The sequence below is a fragment of the Xyrauchen texanus genome, chromosome 17 (genome assembly GCF_025860055.1).
Source record: "Xyrauchen texanus isolate HMW12.3.18 chromosome 17, RBS_HiC_50CHRs, whole genome shotgun sequence".
Taxonomy (NCBI): Eukaryota; Metazoa; Chordata; class Actinopteri; order Cypriniformes; family Catostomidae; genus Xyrauchen; species Xyrauchen texanus.
In genome coordinates, this window is record NC_068292.1 from 6,014,302 (window position 1) to 6,039,052 (window position 24,751).

Genomic DNA, 24,751 nt, shown 5'->3' on the forward strand with positions numbered 1-24,751 from the left:
CATATGTTTGGCTTAAACTCAATAAAGGCATTCATAGACTGTGATAAGGACCTTTACATCTGTGCAGCCTACATACCTCCATCAGAGTCTCTATACTACAAGGACAATCACTTTGATCAGCTTCAGACAGAAACCAGCCAATTCCAGGCCCAGGGGAATGCGATGTTATGTGGGGATCTAAATGCAAGGACAGGTTCAGAACCGGACCTTATAGATACCCACATACTGAAAGCCAACACACATCTAACCCCCACCTCTACAACACAGAACAATCCAGACAGTAGAGTCAACAAAAACGGTAAGGAGTTAGTGTGTCTCTGTCGAGGCCTGGGTCTGTATATGCTTAATGGTAGGATCCGAGGGGACTCTTTAGGCCGATTCACATACTGCTCAGCTCTTGGGGCTAGTGTAGTCGACTATGCCATTACAGACATGGACCCCTCCTACATATGTGCATTCACTGTCAGACCACAGTCAACCTTATCAGACCACTGTCAAATGAATGTGTTCCTAAAGACAATCCAACACCATAGAACAGACCAAGGGCCTACTGAGTGCTACTGGAACAATCTGCTACACCCGGTCTTACTCTAAATAAATCTGAAGTTAAATTTCTTCTCTATGCAGATGATCTGGTGCTGTCAGCTACTGCACCATGATTACAGCAGCACCAGGACCTGCTGGAGAACTTCAATCAGAACTGGGCCCTGACAGTCAATCTGAAAAAAACTCAAATTATGATCTTCCAGAAAAAAAAAAAAACGATTACAGGACACCAGATACACATTCACTCTGGAGAACACTGCAATAGAACACACCCTACACTATGACTACCTCTGTCTAAAAATCAGTGCTTCAGGGGGTTTTGGTCTGTTAGTGAATGCAGTAAAAGAGAAAGCTAGAAGAGCATTCTTTGCTATTAAGGGCAAATGTACCCAAGTAGACATTCCTGTTACAATTTGGTGTAAAATCTTTGATAGTATTATAATGCATATTGCTCTGTACGCATGAGGTTTCCACTCTGTCTGGCAGATTACTCGAGATGGGACAAACACCCCATAGAATCCCTGCATGCAGAATTCTGTAGAAACATTCTAGGAGTTCAGATATGAACACCTACTAATGCATGCCGGGCCGAACTAGGCAGATACCCCCTTATTATACATATTGAAAAACGATCCCTCAAATTTTGGACACACCAACATTCAAGTTCCCCTAACACATTGCAACATGAAGCCTTTAAACCCAGTCCCCTTTATCAGCTGGCTCTGAAACTCACAAACCCACTAACAACTAACAAACACTAGTTTTAAGGGTGTCCTCTATACACGCCCCAAAATGTAATACCTCAGCAAACGATATTTAAAACTTTTTAAGGCCTTACAATTTAAAAAGTAAATTTAAGATTTGTTTAAGGACCCACAGATACCCTGATAAACTTGCCTTGCCTAAATATCCAACTATTTCAAAAGGTATATAAATATACAACTTGACATCTTTACAGTGTATATAATATGTCAAGTAACAAAACGACAGTTGTCTTTTCTTTTTATTTTGGCCCAAATATTTAAACCAATTGTGCTGAAGAATCTTCCCCAGACAACGATAAATCAAATTGCAGAATTCTGTACAGAAAAATGGGAGAGACATTTCATTATTACCTTAAACTTCACACCTGCTCTGTTTGATTATGCTGAAGCTTTAAGATCTGAAATTAGGTCATCACACTCGGCTCAGCTGTTACTGTTCCTGCCTAGTTTCTTTGTTTAATTTAGTATAATAATGAAATACAATACAACTTCATGGCTGTGAAGATCTCACCTTTGGTATTCTTTGGTATTCAAGGACTACAATCAGAGATCTCATTTATCAAACAAATTCTTTTTTAACATTTAAATTCTAAAAAAGGTAAATAGATAAATAAAAATAGACTAATAAAACAAAATGCTACAAATAAATGACAGCACATGTATAGTATGCAGTGACTGTGGCAACTTTAAGTATGAGAACATTAACAAAGCCCAAGAACTTTCAGTGCATATAAGAGCACGTACAAAGAGGTCAAAACTAAACAGTTTTAGCTGTGTTACAGTTATTCTCTATTTCACAGTTTTCTCCAAGAAATAAGCTTCATACATTTTCTTATGGAAATAAATATTTGGTTAACTGTAACATCAAACACATCCACAGCATCATACAGTAGATCAACAGGTACAAATAGTTATCTCCATGTACACGCTAAACTGACATCAAACCTGTGCCACCAGATTTCAATTCAGCTACAACAGTTTGAGGGGCAGGTAACAGAATTAAGAAGTTTACATTTGAGTAAAATTGTGCACCATTTACAGCTATTTTAATACATTTGTCAAATATTCTGTACAAATGAATTGCAAAACCTTAGTTTCTCTAGAAACTATTAATTTGGCAGTCAAATAAACATTTCCAAACAGTAACTATAATGCTCACTGTTAATTCACCCGTGTATTGCATCCATGGCCACTCTGAATATCTGCCATATGAGGACAGCAATAAAACTGCTCTCTATTGATGTTCCTGTTGTTTTTATTGAACTTTCTATGTCTTTCTGGAGACTCAAATATTTATGAAGAAATATTCAATCTTGCTTTAAGTTGTAAGTCTTGGTAACAATGAAGCCAGTGGGGAACAAGCCTCCAATAGAAATGTTGAAGAAAAAGTGCTTTTGTTGCTGATAAGGTTAACGGCTTCCGTCTCTGGAGAATTGCATACTTTTGACAGAGTGCATTTGATATGCAAAGAAAGAAACTCCAATGGTCCCATCAGCCTTGAAATACTTGAATCTCCTCTTCGCTGAAATCCAGCTGCCTGACCAACCTGTAAAGTGAGAAAAAACATAAATTCATACAAAAATAAATATTAAACAACTTAAGATATAATAAATTGCATTAACTTGAATAGATTCTAATTTATCATGAGCGTATGTGTGTGGTTATAAACACTCACTGCACTGCAAGCTCTGTGAATGCAGTGGGGCCGCACACACACACTAAACACTTGAAGTTTTCCGGTTTCTCCAGGAAGTTCTGCAGCATATGAGAGTCTATCCGTCCTGTTCTGCCAGTCCAGGAATCTGCAGGCTCTGAAAGAACATACTCCACCCCAAACCTGATAAACACACAGAAACGAGCCCTCGTTTCAGCTAACCAACCACCAAACTACTGAAGACAGTATAAGACCCTCCTGAGACTTCAACTATAGAAGTCAGAAATGTGATGTTCCTGATCAATCAACAGAAATTCACATTTTCTACCTTTCATCTTTTATAGACAACTCATCCAGCTGAGAGCGCCAGAGTATGTCCCTCTCCTGACGATTGAAGAACATCAGCTTGATTTTTCTAAAAAGAGTCAATCTGTTAGACACATACAATGTGAAAATATATCCATCAAGATAACCAATGGCAAGTGTAGCTGCTGAGGGAGTGACAGAAAATCTGGCCTCTTTTTCTGTTCTGACTGACGGAATCCACCGCTTTCTATCTTTTCTTCTTTTGGAAAGCTGTGAAAGCGTAATCGTGGATTTTTTTTAACAAATGGTTAAGCAAAATTATATTTGTTGTGGTCTGCCATTCACGGCTATACAAGTTGCCCTGCTATCGTTTACTTACACATGCTAAACCCGAATATGTGAAGAGAGTCCACAGAGGGTTATTCCTTGTCAAATTAACCACATTTTCAGAAACTTCCCAAACTGGAATTTTGTCAATACTTTTATTCTGATCAAACAAACACATAAATGATGATCAAAGCCAAAATATCAAATGCAATGGATGAATATTTACAGAGTAATCCATTATTTTGTAGAGGGGAATCAAAATGAAAAAATTATATCTTTTGATATCTTTAATATTCTAGAGTCATAGACACTCCATTAGCTTAAGAAAAACAATACAAAAATATGTGAACACAAGTGTTAGACTCACACCATTGGCATATCATGCAACAAGGGGTGTTTAACACAACTAAATTTCGTAATAGATCTACCCATCTGTGTAAAAATAAAATAAAAACACCTTTCAAAGGTTACTTTTCTTTACTTTTAAATTTTCCAAATTCTCCAAATCATAGGTGAAAATATTTGTTTTGACCCCTGACTAAAGAATAATGGATTACAAAGTAAATATCAGGGATGTACTGAGCCCCTTAAGGGTTGAAGTAGTGGGGGGAAATTATTATGGTGGGGGGAAAAAATAAGCAAATGCTTTTGAGTTCTCTCGCAAAACATTGCATCCCCCCGAGACGTTTTGCATGCTCTCGCAAAACTTTGGGTTTTTCTTGCAAATTATTTTGCGTTCTCTGAAAAAATGTCCGTCATAATGGCAGTCTTCTGCTAGCTCTCCTTGTTTATTCCAGTATTATTCCAGCCTTTGAATTAAAAAAGAAGAGAAAGCCAGAGAAAGCCCAAAAGACAATACAAAAGGCAATCCACAAATCATAAACTTTTTATGAAATAAAGAAAACACAGTTCAAATTACAATAAATGCGAGTGGTCTAATTGAAATGCAATGCTGTGTCACACAATTCAATCGCTTATTATTATTGTTTTTGTTGTGATGGTGTTTCGTTAAACAAGTTGAACTGCAAACAAGTAAATGATTCATGATGACCAAAATTAAGTCATGTTTTGCTGCTAATAGAAACAGTTAACTCTTGCATCCTCTTTTAAAGAAATAATTCACCCAAAAATGAAAATCTGCTGATAATTTACTCAACATCAGGCCATCCAAGATGTATCTGAGTTTCTTTCTTCATCAAAACAGAATTTAAGATTTTTAGGATTTCATTTCAGGCCTCCTCCTTTAAACAATGCAAGTGAATTGGCTTTGATCATATGTCTTACACCAGAAATCTGGACCTCTGTTTGTGTTGACACGGAATGACCCAATGATGTAAATCACTGTGCAGCACACAGAGACAAACATTTAGTTTACATTTCAAGAAGTGTATTTTCTAGTGGAAGGATTGCACTTAATGAATTACATGAAAATGTTTCTCCTTAATTGTGCATCGTGTCTAACAATGACTTGTAGCTCTGACTATAATCACAATATACCACAGCCTCTCGGCCCCTATTGCTTAAAACAAATCAGTGAATTAGACGCTTTTTTTTTTTTACATTATGCTCTATTATTTAACATTAGAATGACATCTGTTTATGGTTAGAATGTACACTATATAATCACAACAACTGTATTTACAGGAACTGAAGAACTTAATGCATCATGAGCACATTATATATGGCAGGGACAATGAATATAGCGGCTATTCCACTGCACGGTACAACTCGACTCAACTCTGCTTGCTTTTTTGGGGTTTTCCACTGTGGATAGTACCCAGTACCTGAAACTTTGTTAGTACCACCTCGGTCGAGGTTCCAAGTGAAACGAACCGATACTAAATGTGAAGTCAAACCAGAAGTCACAGTTAGCAGATCACTGATTGGTCAGAGAGAATCGTCACTACCAGCGTCACTAGATTTCCGACACGCGACATCAACCTGCTAGTTTTAAAGTTAGCAACAGCGATAACAGTATCATTTGTTCACGTGACTTTCGAACTGTGAAAAAAGAAATGGCTGTGCGCAAAACCACGCCATGGTCATTAAACGAGGTGCAGACGGTCCACTTGTTAGCGATGAGTGAAACGAAAAAGTCTCTCAGGAAGTGTCTCAGCTGTTGGCCGTACACGGCTACCACTGGACCTACCAACAGTGTACGGAGAAGTAAAAAAACTTAAGTGACTACAGAACCATCAAGGAAAAGTGGAAGTGGTTCGACCAAATGGACACTATCTAAACCAGCGAGCAATGGGAGGGAGAGTGCCCTGCACTCAGCCACGATGGAGGATGGTACGTTTTGTTATGTTAACTCTATACTCTGCTTGAAAGCTTCACTTTATTTAGTTGACCAGCTACTGGAAGCTTGCTTCTAAAACAACTTGTTACACTTGGGTAAAATTACCATGCAACAACTGCTTCATGCAGCACAATGAGCTATTAGCTTACAGCTAGCGGTTGTGTTATTGTTTTGGTCAGTTTGTGTCGTGTTTAAGATGATGTCACGGCAGTAGAGGCGGCTAAACTATGACGATCAGCCTATAATCTCAGATACGTTGAGTCAGCACTAAACTGCAGTGGAAATGCAAGCTCAGAAAAGTAAAGCGAGTAGAATTGAGGCGAGTCGAACAGTTACGTGAAGTGGAAAATAGCCATATGTGTATTGAGTTATTGAGATTTCTGTGATGTAGACCTGACTGAGGTAAGGTCCTGTAGGGCCAGGTGTGCAAGACGAGTCATGGGTGTGAATCCTGTGCCGGCTGCTAACAGGTACAGGTGAGTGACATCACGCAGCGTTCGCAGGGTAAAGGACCCCATGGGACCACCTACTGACAGAGGAGCTCCTGCCAGAGACCACAGATAACACAGATGATAAAAAAACGGAATAACACATCCGTATACCCTTCTGAAACTGCGAAGAAGTGGTGAAACAACAAAACTGCTTCACATCCCATTCTGCAAATATACAGTAAATCTATCACAGTAAAAATAACTGCAAAATCTCTACTGGTTGTTTTAACCACTGCATGAACAATGACATGAACAGTAACTAACCAATGGGAAGGTTGGAGAGATGAGGCGTCAGCACACCATCGGGATAAATCTTTATCATGAGATGTACATATGTGCCCATTTCTGCACTGGACTGAGCTGGAGGCATTAGTGAGTGATCCACTGGTGTATATGGCTTCACAACATCTGCACCTGCACACCAAACACACACACACACACACACACCCTGCTGAAAACTGTTTAACGTCTCACTCTACATTGTTGACGAGTGACGTGAAATGACGTGTTTACCCTTAACAGAGGTTTTGAGGTAGATGTGTCTGCCCACAGGAACTTGCAGACGTGACCCGGGAGGAAGTTGTAAACAAAAGAGCTGGGTGTCATGTGTGACTTCTGTTCTGGAAACCAACACACATTCCCTGTAGAAGAGGCCTGCAAGACAATGTTTTCTGGTACTATTATTAAACCTTTATTTTTTACCAAGTCAGTCCCTTGAGATGCAAATCTTTCTATTTTTATCGATAGAGACCTGCTCTGAATGGCAACATAAAACATGAATAAACAACCCACATAAAGCAAGGGACAAATATGAACAGAACTAAATTGTAATAAAGGAAAACAATGAATTGAATGCAAGTGAATGGGTGCCAACATTTTGACACTCCAAAAGTCATCATAAAAGTAATCCATAAGACTACAGTGGTTTAATCCATATCTTCAGAAGTGATATGACAGTTGTGGATGAGAAAAATATCAATATATACCAGTAAGTCCTTTTTTTGATGGAAATTATTCTCCCTGCCCAGTAGGGGGCATATGCATGAAGAATGTGAATGACCAAAAAGTCTTACATATCTGGGATGCCATAAGGGTGAATAAATGATGAGAGAATTTTCATTTTTGGGTGAACTATCCCTTTACGAAGGAAATCAGGCAACTAAACTGGGCAAATGTATCAGCTATACATTAAAACACTGACATTGTCTAAAATGTCACAAAATTGGTATAAACTATAGATTTGTTAATGTATAGTCATGATTTCAAGTTTTGAATGTTTCCATATTCATGGTTAAACTAATCAAAGGCAACCGTTACAGACTAACAGCTGCACATGTAATTGTCATTAAGAAAAATGATAATGTTTCCCATGATTTATAAGAATTTTCCTTAAATGCTTCATAGATAAAGCTGTACCAATGGACACCCTTGTCAAAATCATTGATTCTCTAGATTTAAAAAATGTACATGTTGAAGTAGGGTTTCAAATATATATATATAAATATAAAATGTAAAATCTGAACATGTTCCTTTAATTTTACAAACTACTACAAAAATGACCTAAAATGTAGATCTTTCAAACATTACCAGGTTTGATACTCACAGCGTTCATTACTTTGAATGAATGAATCGTGGAGTTCTAGTGGGTGCCCCACTCGTGTCCACTTGTCTTTGACTGTTTTGTGGAGACACACCTGAACTTTTCCAATCGACTGGGCTGTTTGGACTATGAGCAGAGAAAAAACAAACAAAGCGGCACTTAAAAATTAGCATTGTTTCAGGATCAATTTCAGTTTTGCTCCTTTGAAATGTGCACTCGGTAAGTTTTGAGCTGGCTCTTTTTTGATCCAATAGCACCAGTGGTTTTGGAATCTATAACAGGGCTACACAATTAATCAATAAACAATAATCAAGATTACAAATACAGCTGGTGCAATTAACGAATCGTAAAAAGTGTCAATTATGGAACTCAGTTTAGGTCTACTCCCATTGGGTCAAAATGTTTTGGTTGTGTATATAATGCAATTGCATATCAGAGAAATGTAAGATTAGTAATGAGTAATCAGTAATGCTCACTTTCTGTGTTTAACTTTTAACAAAATTTGAATAGCACCCTTGCTTTTCATGCAATTAAAATGAAGCATTTGAGGAACACATGCCCTTGTCAGATTGTTTTTGAATGTGAGGCCTACTGTACATACAGAACATGGCATGCAGATGCTCCACCCAAAATGTTAATTTGATTAATTGAAATGAATAATCGCAAAATTACAATATCAAGGGAAATAATCGACAATTTGAATAGCCCTACTCTATACTGACACTAACGTCCTGGATGCACAGAGTATGTTTACCAAGTGCTGCCGCATCACACAGAAGATGTTTGTCTTTCTTCTATTGTTTTACCATCACAACTTGAGTCTTCCTCTAATGTGAGTGTGCATCATTTATACATGTCTTTGAGTAAACCTTTTTTGATTAGCAAAAGCTCACCGAATGAACCTTTACATTTCTTTGGGACGATGTGAATAAGTACTGTGAAATATATCTAATCAGTGAAATACCATTAGTATTAATGTACTAAACTATAAAAAAAGCAACAAAATGTACCATAGCATCACCATGATTTTATGGACATTTCCTATTTTATACTAATTTAAGGATATGTACAGTACTATAGTAACAATATGGATATTTCTTTGAATCCCCCTGGAGTCCCATGTAAATGATAAGGGTAATTGTTCAGTACTTTGTCATATTCAGTATATCACATTACAACAGTATTATCATCTGATACAATCCTGCCACAGTACTTTTTTGTAATGTAATTGTTAAGTACTGTTCTACATTAAGTTAAAATGGTAACACTTTACAATAAGGTTCCATTTGTTAACATGAACTAACAATGTACAATATTTATTAGTCTTAATGTTAATTTCAACATATAAGAATACATTTAAATCAAAAGTTGTTTTTGTTAACATGAATGCACTCTGAACTAACAATGAGCAATTTGTATTTTTATTAACTAACAATGATTAATAATAAGCGCTGTATACAACATATTGTTCATTGTTAGTTCATGAACCCTACTGCATTAACTAATGTTAACAAATGGAAAATATTCATTTAACATCATACTGACCATCAACACGTCCTTGAACTTCACTGGACAGGCCTGAAAAAGAAAATCAATCAATCTAACGGAGCAATTCAAAACAATGTTCATGTGTGTGTGCTTGAAGAAATCCATGCAGAAACACTCACGCCAGTGCAGCAGGTACGACATCCTCCCTAAGAGCATTTCCACTCGAAGAGTATCACCCAGCAGATCCACCACTGCACAGCCGGAGCTGGGAATCTGGTGTGGGGCAAACAAAAGACTGCATAGATTGACCTTCTGTTTTCAGTTTTATAGGAGACAAGACATGACCACGAGGTCTGACACTGACCTTCCGTTTGGTGTAAACAACAATGTTGACAGTGGCATCTGTCTGGAACCAATCATACCTAAATATGAGCAACAAAACAGACTCTTCAGCATTCTTCATCCAGTGCTACATACTGTATACGCAAGCAGCCAGCAAATTGGTTGACAGACATATAGTGTGACATATATGTGACCAAACACAGTTTTTTACTTTGGAGACTGGTACTATCACTCAGTAGAATTACAATCATATAATGAAAGTCAAACGCACCGAGGGCGATGATCTTTGGCTATGGGAGCAGCAGTAGTCGAAGGCTCCAGTCTCAAGGGTGGAGGAGGAGACATACCTGATACGAGGAGCATCACAGATACAATTTTCATGTCTTCATAACTCAAATAACCAAATAATATTTACTTGACTAGTCTCACTCTTTAAAATTAGAAATTTTTGCAATTGATATGGGAGTTCGATGTCGTACTGTTCAAATGAGCATTCTCCGTTGTTGATGTCTGAGCTGTTGGAGCCAAAAGAACAACAGTTTAGTGACCAACTTTCACATTTCTGAGTCAATTGTGTAGAGACCACATATTTGAGTTTGGTTGTGAATGCAAGGCAGACTTAAAATCTGGTCCACTATAAAGCTGATTCTGGCCAATAACCACCCACTTAGACCAGAAGAGACCATCTGACTGATATGTAAAATGACTATTTTCATTATCGGTGGACTAGAAAACACACCGCCAACAATAGCTAAGTTTCCATCCATGTTGCGGATTTAATTTGTGTGAAAACGCGTGAATATCGCAAAAACAATTGGCGAAAAAGTGGTGTTCTCATCCCATGTGTTTAAGAGAACCAAACAGTCACTTCTGAGGAAATTGGCACAAAATAGAAATTAAAATGAAAGCTGAAGCCACTGTGGCTCTTTCATTAAAAGCAATTATTTACTTGCACTTTAGAGCATGCAGACAATACACTCTATGGTAAACTGCCATGGTAAATTCATGTTTGCTAGCGTTCAGCGGCAGATGTCTAATGTCTGGAGTGAAAGCGTCACACAGTTCTGGAAGGTAATCGTAGATAATCCTTTTCACGAGAGGCTTGGCATTTCAGAATAACCAGAGCAACCTTTGAAAGGCTATGCTATGATATTGATGATATTCTCTGAGAGATTCATGTATTCAAATGGCTTGTTGAGGCATAGTCACTTTTGATACAAAAATTCTGTATACATTTTCAATCACAGTTTATACGCATGTCTTTTTATCGAATAAAACAAAATTGTCCACCTCATGTGAGCATATACGTTTTTTTATGCACATTTTGTTTACATCTTGGTATTTCTAACCAGCAATTTTATGCAATATCCCAAAATTTGAATTAAAATACGTGGATGGAATCCCAGCTAATAATGGCACAGCAGTTTCCACAAAAGCTTGTACAGAAAATACCAAAGAGCTTTATGATCAGAATTCCTGTCCATCCAAAAGTATTATTTCAGTTCTGCTTGAGGAAATCATATTTACGGTTGAAGACAGAAGTTTACATACACAGATCAATACATTTAACCTAGTTTTTCTCAATTCCTGACATATAATCATAGAAAACATTCCCTGTCTTTGGTCAGTTCTATACTTCATTTTAAGAATGTGAAATGTCAGAATAATAGTGGAGAGAATTATTTCTTTCAGCTTTTATTTCTTTCACCATATTCCCAGTGGGTCAGAAGTTTACATACAGTTTGTTAGTATTTGTTAGCATTGCCTTTAAACTGTTTAACTCGGGTCAAACTTTTAGGGTAGCCTTCCACAAGCTTGCTGGAATTTTGGCCTATTCCTCCAGACAGAACTGGAGTCAGGTTTGTAGGCCTCCTTGCTCGCACAGGCTTTTTCAGTTCTGCCCACAAATATCGGATTGAGGTCCGGGCTTTGTGATGGCCACTCCAATACCTTGACTTTGTTGTCCTTAAGCCATTTTGCCACAACTTTGGAGGCGTGCTTGGGGTCATTGTCCATTTGGAAGACCCATTTGAGACTGAGCTTTAACTTTCTGGCTGATGTCTAGAGATTTTGCTTCAATATATGCAAACCACCCCAACAACATGATGCTACCACCCCCGTGCTTCACGGTTGGGATGGTGTTCTTCAGCTTACAAGACTCATCCTTTTTCCTCCAAACATAACGATGGTCATTATGGCCAAACGGTTACATTTTTGTTTCATCAGACCAGAGGACATTTCTCCAAAAAGTAATATCTTTGTCCCCATATGAACTTGCAAACTGTAGTCTAGTTTTTTTTATGAGGTTTTAAAGCAGTGGCTTCTTCCTTTCTGAGCAGCCTTTCAGGTTATGTCGATATAGGGCTCATTTTACTGTGGATATAGATACTTGTGAAGATGCTGGAGGAATCAGGTAGACAAGGTCCTTTGCTGTTGTTCTGGGATTGATTTGCACTATTTACAACAAACTACGTTCATCTCTAGGAAACAGAATGCATCTCATTCCCGAGCGGTGTGTTGCATACTATTGCTTGTACAGATGAATGTGGTACCTTCAGGCATTTGGAAATTACTCCCAAGGATGAACCAGACTTGTGGAGGTCCAACATTTTTTTTCTGAGGTAATGGCTGATTTCTTTTGATTTTCCCATGTTGTCAAGCAAAGAGGCACCGAGTATGAAGGTAGGCCTTAAAATACATCCACAGGAACACCTCCAATTCAGTACACCTCCTATCAGAAGCTAATTGGCTAATTGTCTAAAGGCTTGCCATCATTTTCTGGAATTTGTCAAGCTGCTTAAAGGCACAGTTAACTTAGTGTATGTAAACTTCTGACCCACTGGAATTATGATATAGTCAATTAAAAGTGAAACAATCGGTCTGTAAATAATTGCTGTAAAAATGACTCATGTCATGCACAATGTAGATGTCCTAAACGACTAATTTTAAATATGCTAATATTAAATATGTGAAGTGGTTAAAAAATGTGGTAGCTTGTAAACACAACGTTATTTGCCGGCAGACTGATAAACTGATAAAAAAAAAAAAAACTGCATACTGATTCCCAGACGTTGTGTAGCAGTCAGACGATCTCATTGGAGCTTGCGATTTTTGTACACAAATATATGTCAGGTAAATAAATTAATTGATCATAAATTATTCAGATTAAAAAGTCTTAAAAGAATATTCCGGGTTCAATAAAAGTTCAGCTCAATCGACAGAAATTGTGGCATAATGTTGCTTACCACATTTTTTGACAACCCTCCGAGGTTATAGTGAGGCACTTACAATGGAGGTCAATGGGGCCAATTTTTGGAGGGTTAAAAGGCAGAAATGTGAAGCTTTTAATTTTATAAAAGCACTTACATTAATTCTTCTGTTAAAACCTGTGAATCTTTAACTTTGTTTAAAATGTAATTTTTACAGTCATTTTAGGGTTTTAGGATTTGTTGACATTATATTGTCAAGGCAACAAAGTTGTAAAATTGGCAGGATAAAATACATTTTTGTGGTAATCAATATTATGCCACAAATGCCGTCGATTAAGCCTAACTTGTTTTGAACACAGAATATTCCTTTAAGACAACCTCATGTTACATTATTTATAAAATTTTTTGTGGTAAAAATGGTAATGGAGCAAAAACATTCTGAACTACTGGCAAAATTATCCTTATTGTTGAGGCCAGCAATGAGCACATTTCTACTGTGTGTAGAGTCAAAGAGTTGACCGGACCTTGAGGAGCAGGGTTGAGCTTTGTTGCCATCCTCCCCACCAGACACTCCTTCAGCATGGACTCATAATTCACCCACCGATGCACCTGATAAACCATTTGAAACGTCAAGGCTCAGCTGGACAAAATGTGTTTATGATCAAACTATGTTCTCCTATCCCAAAGCACCCTTAGTGTCTTCAAATGCCTCACTCATGACACGTTTACCTGGTCAAACAGGTCAGTGCTGTCAATCCCAGCAGCCCTCATTAACTCCGCCTCTCCACCAGGATGAAAATCTATGTAGGCACTCACGTTATACACCATACCTGCACACACGGAGTCATCCAAGGTCCAAAATGTACTTTTTGACACACATGGCAACAGTCAAATTTATGCAAAAAATTTGAACAAAGTAGTGTTTCTCTCCAAATGGTTTAAGATAATAAAATTGTCACTTCTGGGGAAATTGGTGCAAAAAAAATTTAAAATGGAATTTGAAGCCACTGTGGCTCTTTTAAAGGAATAGTTCACCCAAAAATGTATATTATCTCATTAGTTACTCGCCCTCATGCCATCCCAGATGTGTACTTTCTTCTGCAGAACACAATTTTGTTTTATTATTTCAGCTCAGTAGGTCCATACATTGCAAATGAATGGTGACCAGAATTTTGAAGCTCCAAAAAGCACATAAAGGCAGCATAAAAGTAATCCATAAGACTCCAATGGTTTAATCAATGTCTTCTGAAGTGATCTAATCTGTTTTGGGTGAGAACAGCAACAGACCAAAATGTAACTCCTTTTTCACTGTACCTACATCTTGCAATTGCAGTCTCTAGACAAGATCATAATTTCAAGCTTGATTACATTTCCTAGTGCTTGATGCATGGAAGAGTAATTGAGCTGGAAAACTCACGATCGCCAAGGAGACTGTTGATTATTAGATGTAAAGTGAAAAAAAGGAGCTATATTTTGGTGTTCTCTCTTCCAAAACCGATTGGATCGCTTCTGAAGATATGGATAAACTACTAGAGTGTTACGGATTACTTTTATGCTCACATATGTAATTTTTGGTCACCATTCACTTGCACATACTTTTGTGTACAGCAGATGAAATAAAGTCATACACATGGCATGAGGGTGAGTAAATGATGAGAGATTTTAAATTTTTGCATTAACAATTCCTTTTTTTGGAATGCCCAATTCCCAAAGCTCGCCAAGTCCCAGTGGCGGCGTAGTGACTCGCCTCGGTCTGGGTGGCGGAGGATGAATCTCAGTTGCCTCCACGTCAGAGACCGTCCATCCACGCATCTTATCATGTGGCTTGTTCAGCGTGTTACCACGGAGACGTAGCGCTGTGGCATCCACACTCAACTCACCACGTGCCCCACCGAGAGTGAGAACCACATTATAGCGACCACGAGGAGGTTACCCCATGTGACTCAACTCTCCCCAGCAACAGGGCCAATTTGGTTGCTCAGGAAACCTGGCTAGTGTTACTCAGCACACCCTGGATTCCAACTCTCGACTCCAGGTGTGGTAGTCAGCGTCTTTACTCGCCGAGATACCCAGACTCCTAAAAGCCACTTTTTGTTTCATCTCATCAATGCTTTACTGGTCTGGCACAATAATGCAATATATTTCAATCTGAATACATTTATTATATACAACCACACTGCTGCAGAACTCTGTTTACCACTCCTGTGGACACGTTGGGGATGTTATTACCTCTAATGCATGTCCAGCAGTCGTTTCTGGTGTTGTGATTCTTCAGCTCTTCTTCTGTCACCTCGATCAGTCTTCCTCTCAGCCCGGTTAGATCCCGTCCACTCTTGGTCAGTCGGATCCAGTCCAGGAGACTGTGTCCTGGCTTCAGCACTACCTGTATTCAATACAAAACATTACAACAGTCACAGTTGCTTACAAAATGTTATAAAACATGCACAATCTATATCACACACACACACACGCACGCACGCACGCACGCACGCACACGCGCACACACATAAGGTAGTATATTAACTGTGCTCTCATCACAATTGCACTTATATTTAATCATTTAGCTGACAATTTTCCAACATTTTAACTAAAGGTTAAGTCTTCATAGTTATGTTTATAATAACAGCATGACAAAACAAATCTCTCCTGATGATAATCTGGATAAATAATGAATCGGGGACCTTGTTTCGTGACTGTCCGGTCGGTGTGACTCTCTGCTGGGATCCGACTGCTGGAAAAGTCTGAGACGGCACATTCAACATCTCTGATCCTTTCAAACAACTCCAGCTGCGAAGAAAACCTACCAAAACACACTGAATATCACTGATCAGGAGAACAGACTGCCCCAAACACAACGAATATGACTGATCGGAGGAGTTTACTTATAGGAAGTGTCATGATGAGAGTGACTCTTCCTTATAAAACGCGACTTCCTCATTTTGGCAGGTTGATTGACTTTTGTGAGCTATCCACCATGACAACAACAAGCAGTTCAGTTGCTCTGAAACACATACAATTTCTGAGAAAAGATGTCAGCACTAGCGATAATACTGCTGCCACAGCTGCTCTGTCATCGCCAAAACATTCTTACATTGTCTCAAAAAAATAAATAAAAATTAAAAAAGGTCGCGAAAATATGACGTCAACAGCACATATTTCATAATAAAAGACGAACACATGCGCGAATAAATAATTCAATGGCCAATAACGCAGCTAGGCATTACTGGAAACTTGTAAATTCACTATAAACTGTTACATGACTTTTTAATAATGTATTAATTTACATGATTTTTCCGGACCTGAAAAGTAAAATTTCTGTAATATGTTTGGCCGTGTATTAATTGCCCATTATTTGCATTTTTGTTTAATAAGTTCGAAAAAACTGAGGTCTCAAATTGAGTCTTCAAATTAAAAGTCTCAAGTTTAACCTGCATAATAAAATCCTCAAAAACGTGCACAACGCACAACCTCTTAACACAGTACACAGAAATTTGATACAGGATGCAGAACTGGTTTTCCAGATGCAAAACGATAAAATGCTTTTAGAAAACCCTGATATTTGCATTGATGCTTCCAGAGAATGTATTGGGTAAAAACAGCTATGTTCTAGATTTTTCCCATATAATGTGGAGAAAGGTTTTTATTTTATTTTATTGGGAAAGGAGAGCACAATTGAAAATGCTGTGAATATATATATATATATATACACGCACACACACACTACAGATCAAAAGTTTTGAAACACTTGACTGAAATGTTTCTCATGATCTTAAAAATCTTTTGATATTTTAAGGCGTATGCTTAAATATTTGACATTATTTTTGTAGACAAAAATATATTTGTGCCACCATATTAATTTATTTCATTATAAAAAAAAACTTGTACCAAATAATTAAGAAAAGCAGCCACTAAGTGCCCAACATAGATGGGAACTCCTTCAATGCTGTTTAAAAAGAATCCCAGGGTGATACCTCAAGAAGTTGGTTGACAAAATATCAACAGTACATGTCTGTAAATTCTAGGCAAAGGGTGACTGTTTTGATTGATTTTTTTGTCATAACATAATTCCCATAGTTCCATTTCTATTATTCCATAGTTTTGATGACTTTACTATTATTCTAAAATGTGATTTGTTTTGTATAATAATAAAGAAAATTAATTATAATAAATAAATTATAATAAAGAATGAGTAAGTGTTTCAAACCTTTTGACCAGTAGGTAGGTAGGTAGGTAGGTAGATTCAGTACAGAACATTCAGTGAGCGGCAGTTCTGTGGACAGAAATGCCATGTTGATGAGAGAGGTCAACGGAGAATGGCCAGCATCAATGTAGGCAGGATCATGTTAAAGGCAATGGAAAATCACCTACTTTGTAGGCTCGCTGAAGCAGGTATATAATAGCATCTTCAACTCCAACCTTGGGGCGGTAGGCAAACTCCATTGGGTCCAGAGAGGTGCTCATCTGAGATGGGCCAATATCAGTCTCTCTAGGACTTTCATGATGTGCGATGTTAGAGCAACCAGTCTATAGTCGTGAAGGCAGATGGATAAGACTTCTTAGGGACTGGAACAAGGCAGGATGTCTTCCACATCACAGGAACCTTCTCATGGCACAGTCTAATGTTAAAGAGGTGCTGCAGAATCTGCTCAGGCCTTCAGTAACCTGGGGCTGATACCATCCTTTTAAAAGTATAATATCATATCACTTAGTACACTGTAATGCACTGTTCCTCGGGTGCCTCTTTGTCCATGTCCTTTGAACAAGGAGTTTTATAATGAGTGTGGCATCTGAACAATTCAGTGATCCTTTAAACTTTCCATGCATGTATATTGATTCTTAGTTATGAGACATAATACCTCACTTCTTTACTTTCCATTTAATACATTGATTAGCTCCAAACCTGACTCTGGTCTGGATAGAGGAAATCAGTTGTTTGAGTCGAGTTTGGTCTAAATACAAAACATTTCTTAATGCCTTTATGAGTATAATTTTCTGACTGCGAGCGAATATGAACACGTTTGACGCATGCCCAGTACAACTACTATGTGATTATCTTTTAGTAGATACAATGGCCGGTGTATGTGCTGACGATGACCACGGCTCACAGATGGCGCTAGGTTTACCTGTGCTTATGACATTGTTATGTAAATATAAGTACAAGTACATAAAGGGCTTTAATGTCTGCACCTTCAAGCCATGTGGACAAAGTTTTCTTCCAGTGTAATATGTTCTGTTTGAATGATGTTTTAAATTAGGAAATAAACTGTATAATAAATATAATGTACTCATATATATGCTAATCGACTTTAAAAAGGAGGGAGAAACAAAACTATGAAAGTTAAAAGAAAATGTGACCCAGGATACATTTAGTACAAGTTATGTTTTTTACTATGGTGGGTCAACACTTGATGTCCAATGTCAAATTTGGGTCCCAAAGCAAAACCAGTTGAGAACCACTGCCCTACACAAACCTCTACTCCTAAACCTAATCTTCCCTTACAAAAATTGAAAAGAATTGAATTTTTTTTTTAACGATACCCAGCCCTACTCTTAAATATCAATTCAGGTCTGCAGTCGCTGTTCTCGATCCGATCTTCACGAGGAGAGAATGACACACATACACCAGAGCTTTTCTGTAAAGAGATATAAGGGAAAGGAGGAGGCGAGAACCCGCTTGACAATATAAATAATAGTTTTAATATAAAACTGAACAAAAAGACACAAACACACACACATGACGGACAGTTGCCCGTAATAATCTCTCTCTGTTGCACCACCATCCGCAGTCGGCCTTTATCCCTCTCAGAGGCTTAATAAGCCTGATAAGGGACCAGGCCTCGCCCTCCACCATGTCACAATATCATATCACTCTCCGATGTTTATTGTTCAACACATCATTATACCGTATATTGTTCAGCAAAGTAACACTTGACTAACCAATAAAATAATTTTTTACCTTATATGGACATGACATTCATATTTGATATGAGAAACATAAGGTACGGTGGCCCAGTAGTGCACAACACAACGAAATTCAAAAAGCAAACATAAGTTCACAACACAACGGAAACAAGCCACAACACAAGGCAAAAAAGCCGCAACACAACGGAAACAAGCCACAACACAACGAAATAGCCACAACACAACGAAATAGCCACAACACAATGGAATAGCCACAACACAACAGAAATGATCCCGACCACTAGGGGGCAGCGTTGGCACTAAAAAGCCGATATTTCACACACACACACACACACACACACACACACACACACACGCGTCAAACTCGGAGGAGAGGAGAGGAAAAACACATGTGAAAACAAAGCAAAAGCAGGAAAATGAGTCGGAAGCACAGCAGCATTTGGAACCACTTTAATGATGTGGACAATGTTAAAGCACAGTGTAGAATTTGCCAAAAAAATATTGCATAAAGCCGGTTCTACGCACAACCTACACCGGCATATGCGAACTGTGCACCCAACTGTGAAGCTAGCGGAGCTTCGAGAAACAGCTTTTTCTTTAATATGGGTTCTATTATGTTCAGATTGTATTTGTTTTGAATGTTGTTTCTATACATTAAAAAGTTCTAATGCAAATGCTTAATAGTATTATTTTTTCATAACAAATCAATGCATTTTTAAAGAAATTGTGAGACATTGCGAGTATGATTTCATTTAATAATTGAATTAGAATTGTTTTCACACCTATCATAGAGAAAACATTTTTTTTAAAGAGCCGTTTGTGAGCCAAAAGAGCCGGCTCTTTTCAGTGAGCTGAGTCAAACGAGCCGACTCACGAAAAAGAGCCGGATTGCCCATCACTAATCCAGACCGCCAGCGATAACGAATGGGAGATTGAGAGCAATTTACCGTTTCCGGAGACCACCTCTCCCCCTAGTGGTCGGGAGCATTTCCGTTGTGTTGTGGCTATTCCGTTGTGTTGTGGCTATTCCGTTGTGTTGTGGCTTGTTTCCGTTGTGTTGTGGCTTTTTTGCGTTGTGTTGTGGCTTGTTTCCGTTGTGTTGTGAACTTATGTTTGCTTTTTGAATTTCGTTGTGTTGTGCACTACTGGGCCACCGTAATAAGGGCTTAGGACAGAGAGTACAGATACAAGAAACACATTTCTAAAAATGGCAGTTTGTCGACACATCCTGATACGAAACAGGAAACAGCTTTCAACACATCAACTGTCCTGCAGAACAGGAAGAACAAGTTGTACTGAATAAGAAGATGTTGAGAGGCCTTATAATTTTACACTCACCCTCCTGACATTCCAGATGTGCATGACTTTCTTCCTCAGAACACAAATTAAGATTTTTAGAAGAATATCTCTGCCCAGTAGCGGGCGATATGCACAAAGAATGTGAATCACCAAAAAACAGAAGATGAAGAATGGGAAAGTGAAAGTTAAAGTGGAGATTGACTGAGCAGGCAGGAGAATTTATAGTAAAAAAAAAAAAAGACTTAAATATTGATCTGTTTCTCACTGTTTCTCACCCTATCATATCACTTCTGAAGTTATGGATTTAACTACCAGAGTTGTCTGGACTACTTTTATGTTGTCATTAAATGGATTTTGGAGCTTCAAAGTTTTGGCACCCATTCACTTGCATTGTGAGGAATTTGTGTTCTGCAGATGAAAGAAAGTCATACACACCTGGGATGGCATGAGGGTGAGTAAATTATTAGAATTAAATTTTTTGGGTGAACTATCCCTTTAACCATGGGTTGATTACAGTAACCATCGGATCACCATGGCAATTTGTAGTACGGTTACTATATTAACACCATATTACTGTAGTAACACCATGGTTAAAATTAAGGCTTCCAACAAAAAGCATGGTTACTACAATATTACTATAGTAAAACTACCTTTATATACATTTTTATTTATTAGTATTTTTTTTAAGTAGTTTTAAAGAAAATATTAAGAGTGGAGACAGGAAACAGAATGGGGAAAAGAGAGGGACAAAGGCGTGTGCATGAAAAGGCACATTCGCACCGGCGTTATTACATCTTGCACCACTGCAGCGACGCTTACAGCGCAGTTTGACATAAATTGCTGTTTCCACTAGTCTATTGTGGTGCAAATAGCCTTGTTGTGTGGCAGGAGTTATTTACACCTGTGTGCAAATAGTCAACCTGAAAAAGGCATTTCTTTTTTAAAAGTTTTTCCCTACAAGACATCCCATCACACGCCAATATTCAAAAATATTCTCAATTGGCCCCATGTAAAGCATGTATTGTAACCTGATCTAACAAAAAGTATGTATATATATACATACACAGTGCATCCGGAGAGTATTCTCAGCGCTTCACTTTTTCCACATTTTGTTATGTTACATCCTTATTCCAAAATTGATTAAATTCATTATTTTCCTCAAAATACTACAAACAATACCCCATAGTTAACAGTGCATGTCAGAGCACAAACCAAGCCATGAAGTCCAAGGAATTGTCTGTAGACCTCCGAAACATGATTGTATCGAGGCACAGATCTGGGAAAGGGTACAGAAACATTTCTGCAGCATTGAAAGTCCCAATGAGCACAGTGACCTCCATCATCTGTAAATGGAAGAAGTTTGGAAGCACCAGGACTCTTCCTAGAGCTGGCCGCCCCACCAAACTGAGTGATCGAGGGAGAAGGTCCTTAGTCAGGGAGGTGACCAAGAACCTGATGGTCACTCTGACAGAGCTCCAGTATTTCTCTGTGGAGAGAGGAGAACTTTCCAGAAGAACAACCATCTCTGCAGCACTCCACCAATCAGGCCTGTATGGTAGAGTGTCCAGAAGGAAGTCATTCCTCCGTAAAAGGCACATGACAGCCCACCTGAAGGACTCTCAGACCATGAGAAACAAAATTCTCTGAAACAAAGATTGATCTCTTTGGCCTGAATGGCAAGCGTCTTTAACCATGTGATATATAAATACATGTGATTTTTATTTTAATTTTTTTTAATACATTTGCAAAGATTTCATACAAACTTCTTTCACATTGTCATTATGGGGTATTGTTTGTAGAATTTTGAGGAAAATTATGAATTTAATCCATTTTGGAATAAGGCTGTAACATAACAAAATGTGGAAAAAGTGAAGCACTGTGAATACTTTCCAGATGTACTATATATATATATATTAGGGGTCGAATACTTATTTCCCTCATTAAAATGCAATTCAATTTATAAACTTTTTGACATGCATTTTTCTGGATTTTTGTTGTTGTTATTCTGTCTCTCACTGTTCAAATTATCCTACCATTAAAATTATAGACTGATCATTTTTTTGTCAGTGTGCAAACGTACAATATCAGCAGGGGATCAAATACTTTGTTCCCCTCAGAGAGAGAGAGAGAGTGTGTGTGTGTGTGTGTGTGTGTGTACACATACACACACATACACACCTCGGTGGCAGTACACAAAAGCATAAAAATACAGATAAATGGCAATAAAACAACAAAGAAACAATATAAATTAAATAAAACAACTAAAAACAACCATGTTGATTGTGATGGCAACAAATAAATTAAATAATGAATCATAATAATAAAACTCAAGGACACATTATGTTAATTGATATAGGCTGAAAATGTTTTTACAGACCCTTTTAATTGAGGTTTAAGACAGGGTTGCTGCAGTTTTTAAAATCTAATTTAAGGCTCTGAACACCTTTTTTAAAGACCTGAAAAAAAAAATTTGTTTTAATAAATAGAAATAAAATACAAATCAATACAGTACAGTATACCCATATCAGAACAAACCTATTCAACAGACTCAGCTGCAAGACTTCACAAGCATTTACTAATTTATTCCCAACTCCTGACAAATAACAAACTTTTATTGCCATGGATGCGTCAAACAAAATCTCAGATAGCAGGAAATCAAATGTATAGTGAGCTATGAGTCTAAATAGCACAATACATAGATCTTCAAATTATAAAATCACATTAAAATTGAACAAAAATCATCTCGGTCACTGCCTGAAACATAGTAGGCCAATTCTTAATTAATGGAAAATTTGTAATTTTGCCCAGGCAGGTTCACTTTCCATGAGGCACCGAATGCTACGGTTTATAAACCCCTTTGGGTTGCTTTGATTTTAAATGATTTAGCAAACCTTGTGTAATTATTGCCTGCACACCAGAGCAAAAGGGGAAAAAAAACATTGGCTTGCTGTTTAAAAAGTGCTGACACTTTGCCATGTGAAAAACAATCTGGAATCATGTGTAACAGTCACATTAAGTCATCTTTTGCAACCTGAACTTCATCAGAATGTCGATTTGTGACACCAGCAGTTAAAAAGCTTGATGCAGTGCAACAAATGGTGAAACAGAACACAGGTGTCTCTAGATGCTTTTACAAATATTAAAGTTATTTTAAACTTAATGGCATGTCTAACAAAATGCAACAAATGCAAGTTTTGGCGCCACGCAACGATCAAGACGTCCATCTAGTCCGTGTTTACATAGAAAAACAATGTAAAAACAGCGCAGATGCACGAGTGAACAGCCCGTAACAAAAAAACTGACCCGAACCTGGCCAAAACCAGAAGGTTTGTCAGATACCGTCAGAGTCAGATCGTGTTGAAGACCTTACAGCTCAGAATAACCAAATAGTGATTTTGGTATTTAACCAGAACTGTCTGCCATCACCGACCGTGATGATGACAACGTTTGAGTTGCCGCCACCGCTGGGCTGCAGCTCTCCCGTGCCGTCATGTAGCAGCTCTGGAGAAGCATCTTCAGAACGGGGTAAGACTTGTGTGCAAATGGTCACATCATACACTATGCAAACATTGAGATGTGACTGTATATTACTATATATTATCAGGTACTGAAATGTTTATATTTTTTCTTCATTTAAAGGGTTAGTTAACCCAAAAATGAAAATTCTGTCAGTATTTACTCGCCTTCATGTTGTTCAACCCCTTAAGACCTTCGTTCATCTTCGGAACAGGAATTAAGATATTTTTGATGAAATCTGAGAGCTGGATCACTCCTCCACTAGTCCATAGGCTTCTTCAGGGATTGAAACTTGCCAGCCCCGAAAAGTTATTAACTTGCTATATACAATATAATGTTGATGCTTTTTTATGGACTTGAGCAAAATCTGAAGTGATAGTGATGTAGTATGATGCTATACATATTTTTTATATAACTAATATAGCAGGTGCATACCCGTTAATCCCTGCAGAAAACAATTATTTGCAATGCTATGACACATCATTGATGATCTGTCATCTGCTATTATTGTTGTACACAGGAAAAAGGAAGAGAGACAGTACCTCAGAACTGGTGCAATATTTGGAAAGGGCAGATGAGAGGTTCTTGCAGCACAGCAAAGAAATGGACGATGCCTTGCGTCAGGACATGAGAGCGGACACACATTCTCTGCTTGGACTCATGGGGCGCATGGTGGCCGTAATGGAGGCACAAGTGCAAAAATGATTGCAAATATACCACCACAGTATTTTTGGTTGCTGCTTTTTATGTAAATTTTTTTATTTAACTGCACTTTACATTTTCAAAGTTTGATAAAGATTTGTATTGGTTGTTTTTGTTTAAATAAACATGTTTATTAATACAAATGTCTGGTTCAGTTTCTTTAACACTTAGGCAAATATCGTATATGGTTTGTGGGTTTTTTTTTTAATGTGATTTGGTGTATTTTCATAAATAATGTGTATGTTAAACATGTTAATCAGGTGAAGCGATTAGCTGCATATAAAAT

The 24,751-nt window shown here is 37.8% G+C and overlaps 1 protein-coding gene across 4 annotated transcripts; it reads right to left on the minus strand.

Moving 5' to 3' along the window:
- Window positions 1-1,546: 1,546 nt before the first annotated feature.
- On the minus strand, window positions 1,547-18,461 carry LOC127658231 (cytochrome b5 reductase 4-like). Of its 4 annotated transcripts, XM_052147414.1 has the most exons (18): window positions 17,395-18,461; window positions 17,231-17,296; window positions 15,708-15,826; window positions 15,256-15,409; window positions 13,756-13,856; window positions 13,551-13,635; window positions 10,297-10,332; window positions 10,089-10,164; window positions 9,840-9,897; window positions 9,655-9,748; window positions 9,533-9,565; window positions 7,991-8,113; window positions 6,901-7,041; window positions 6,652-6,801; window positions 6,290-6,440; window positions 3,293-3,379; window positions 2,986-3,147; window positions 1,547-2,856 (listed from the first exon to the last, which is right to left on the minus strand). In XM_052147414.1, the coding sequence occupies exons 3-18, from the start codon at window positions 15,786-15,788 to the stop codon at window positions 2,802-2,804; spliced, it is 1,587 nt and encodes a 528-aa protein (XP_052003374.1). In that variant the 5' UTR covers window positions 15,789-15,826; window positions 17,231-17,296; window positions 17,395-18,461; the 3' UTR covers window positions 1,547-2,801. The 4 variants fall into 4 exon arrangements, with proteins under 4 accessions (XP_052003374.1, XP_052003373.1, XP_052003372.1 ...); XM_052147413.1 differs by lacking the exons at window positions 17,231-17,296; window positions 17,395-18,461 and adding an exon at window positions 15,909-16,111 and having other exon boundaries at window positions 6,652-6,795; XM_052147412.1 differs by lacking the exons at window positions 17,231-17,296; window positions 17,395-18,461 and adding an exon at window positions 15,909-16,111.
- Between the last annotated feature and the right edge of the window lie 6,290 nt (window positions 18,462-24,751).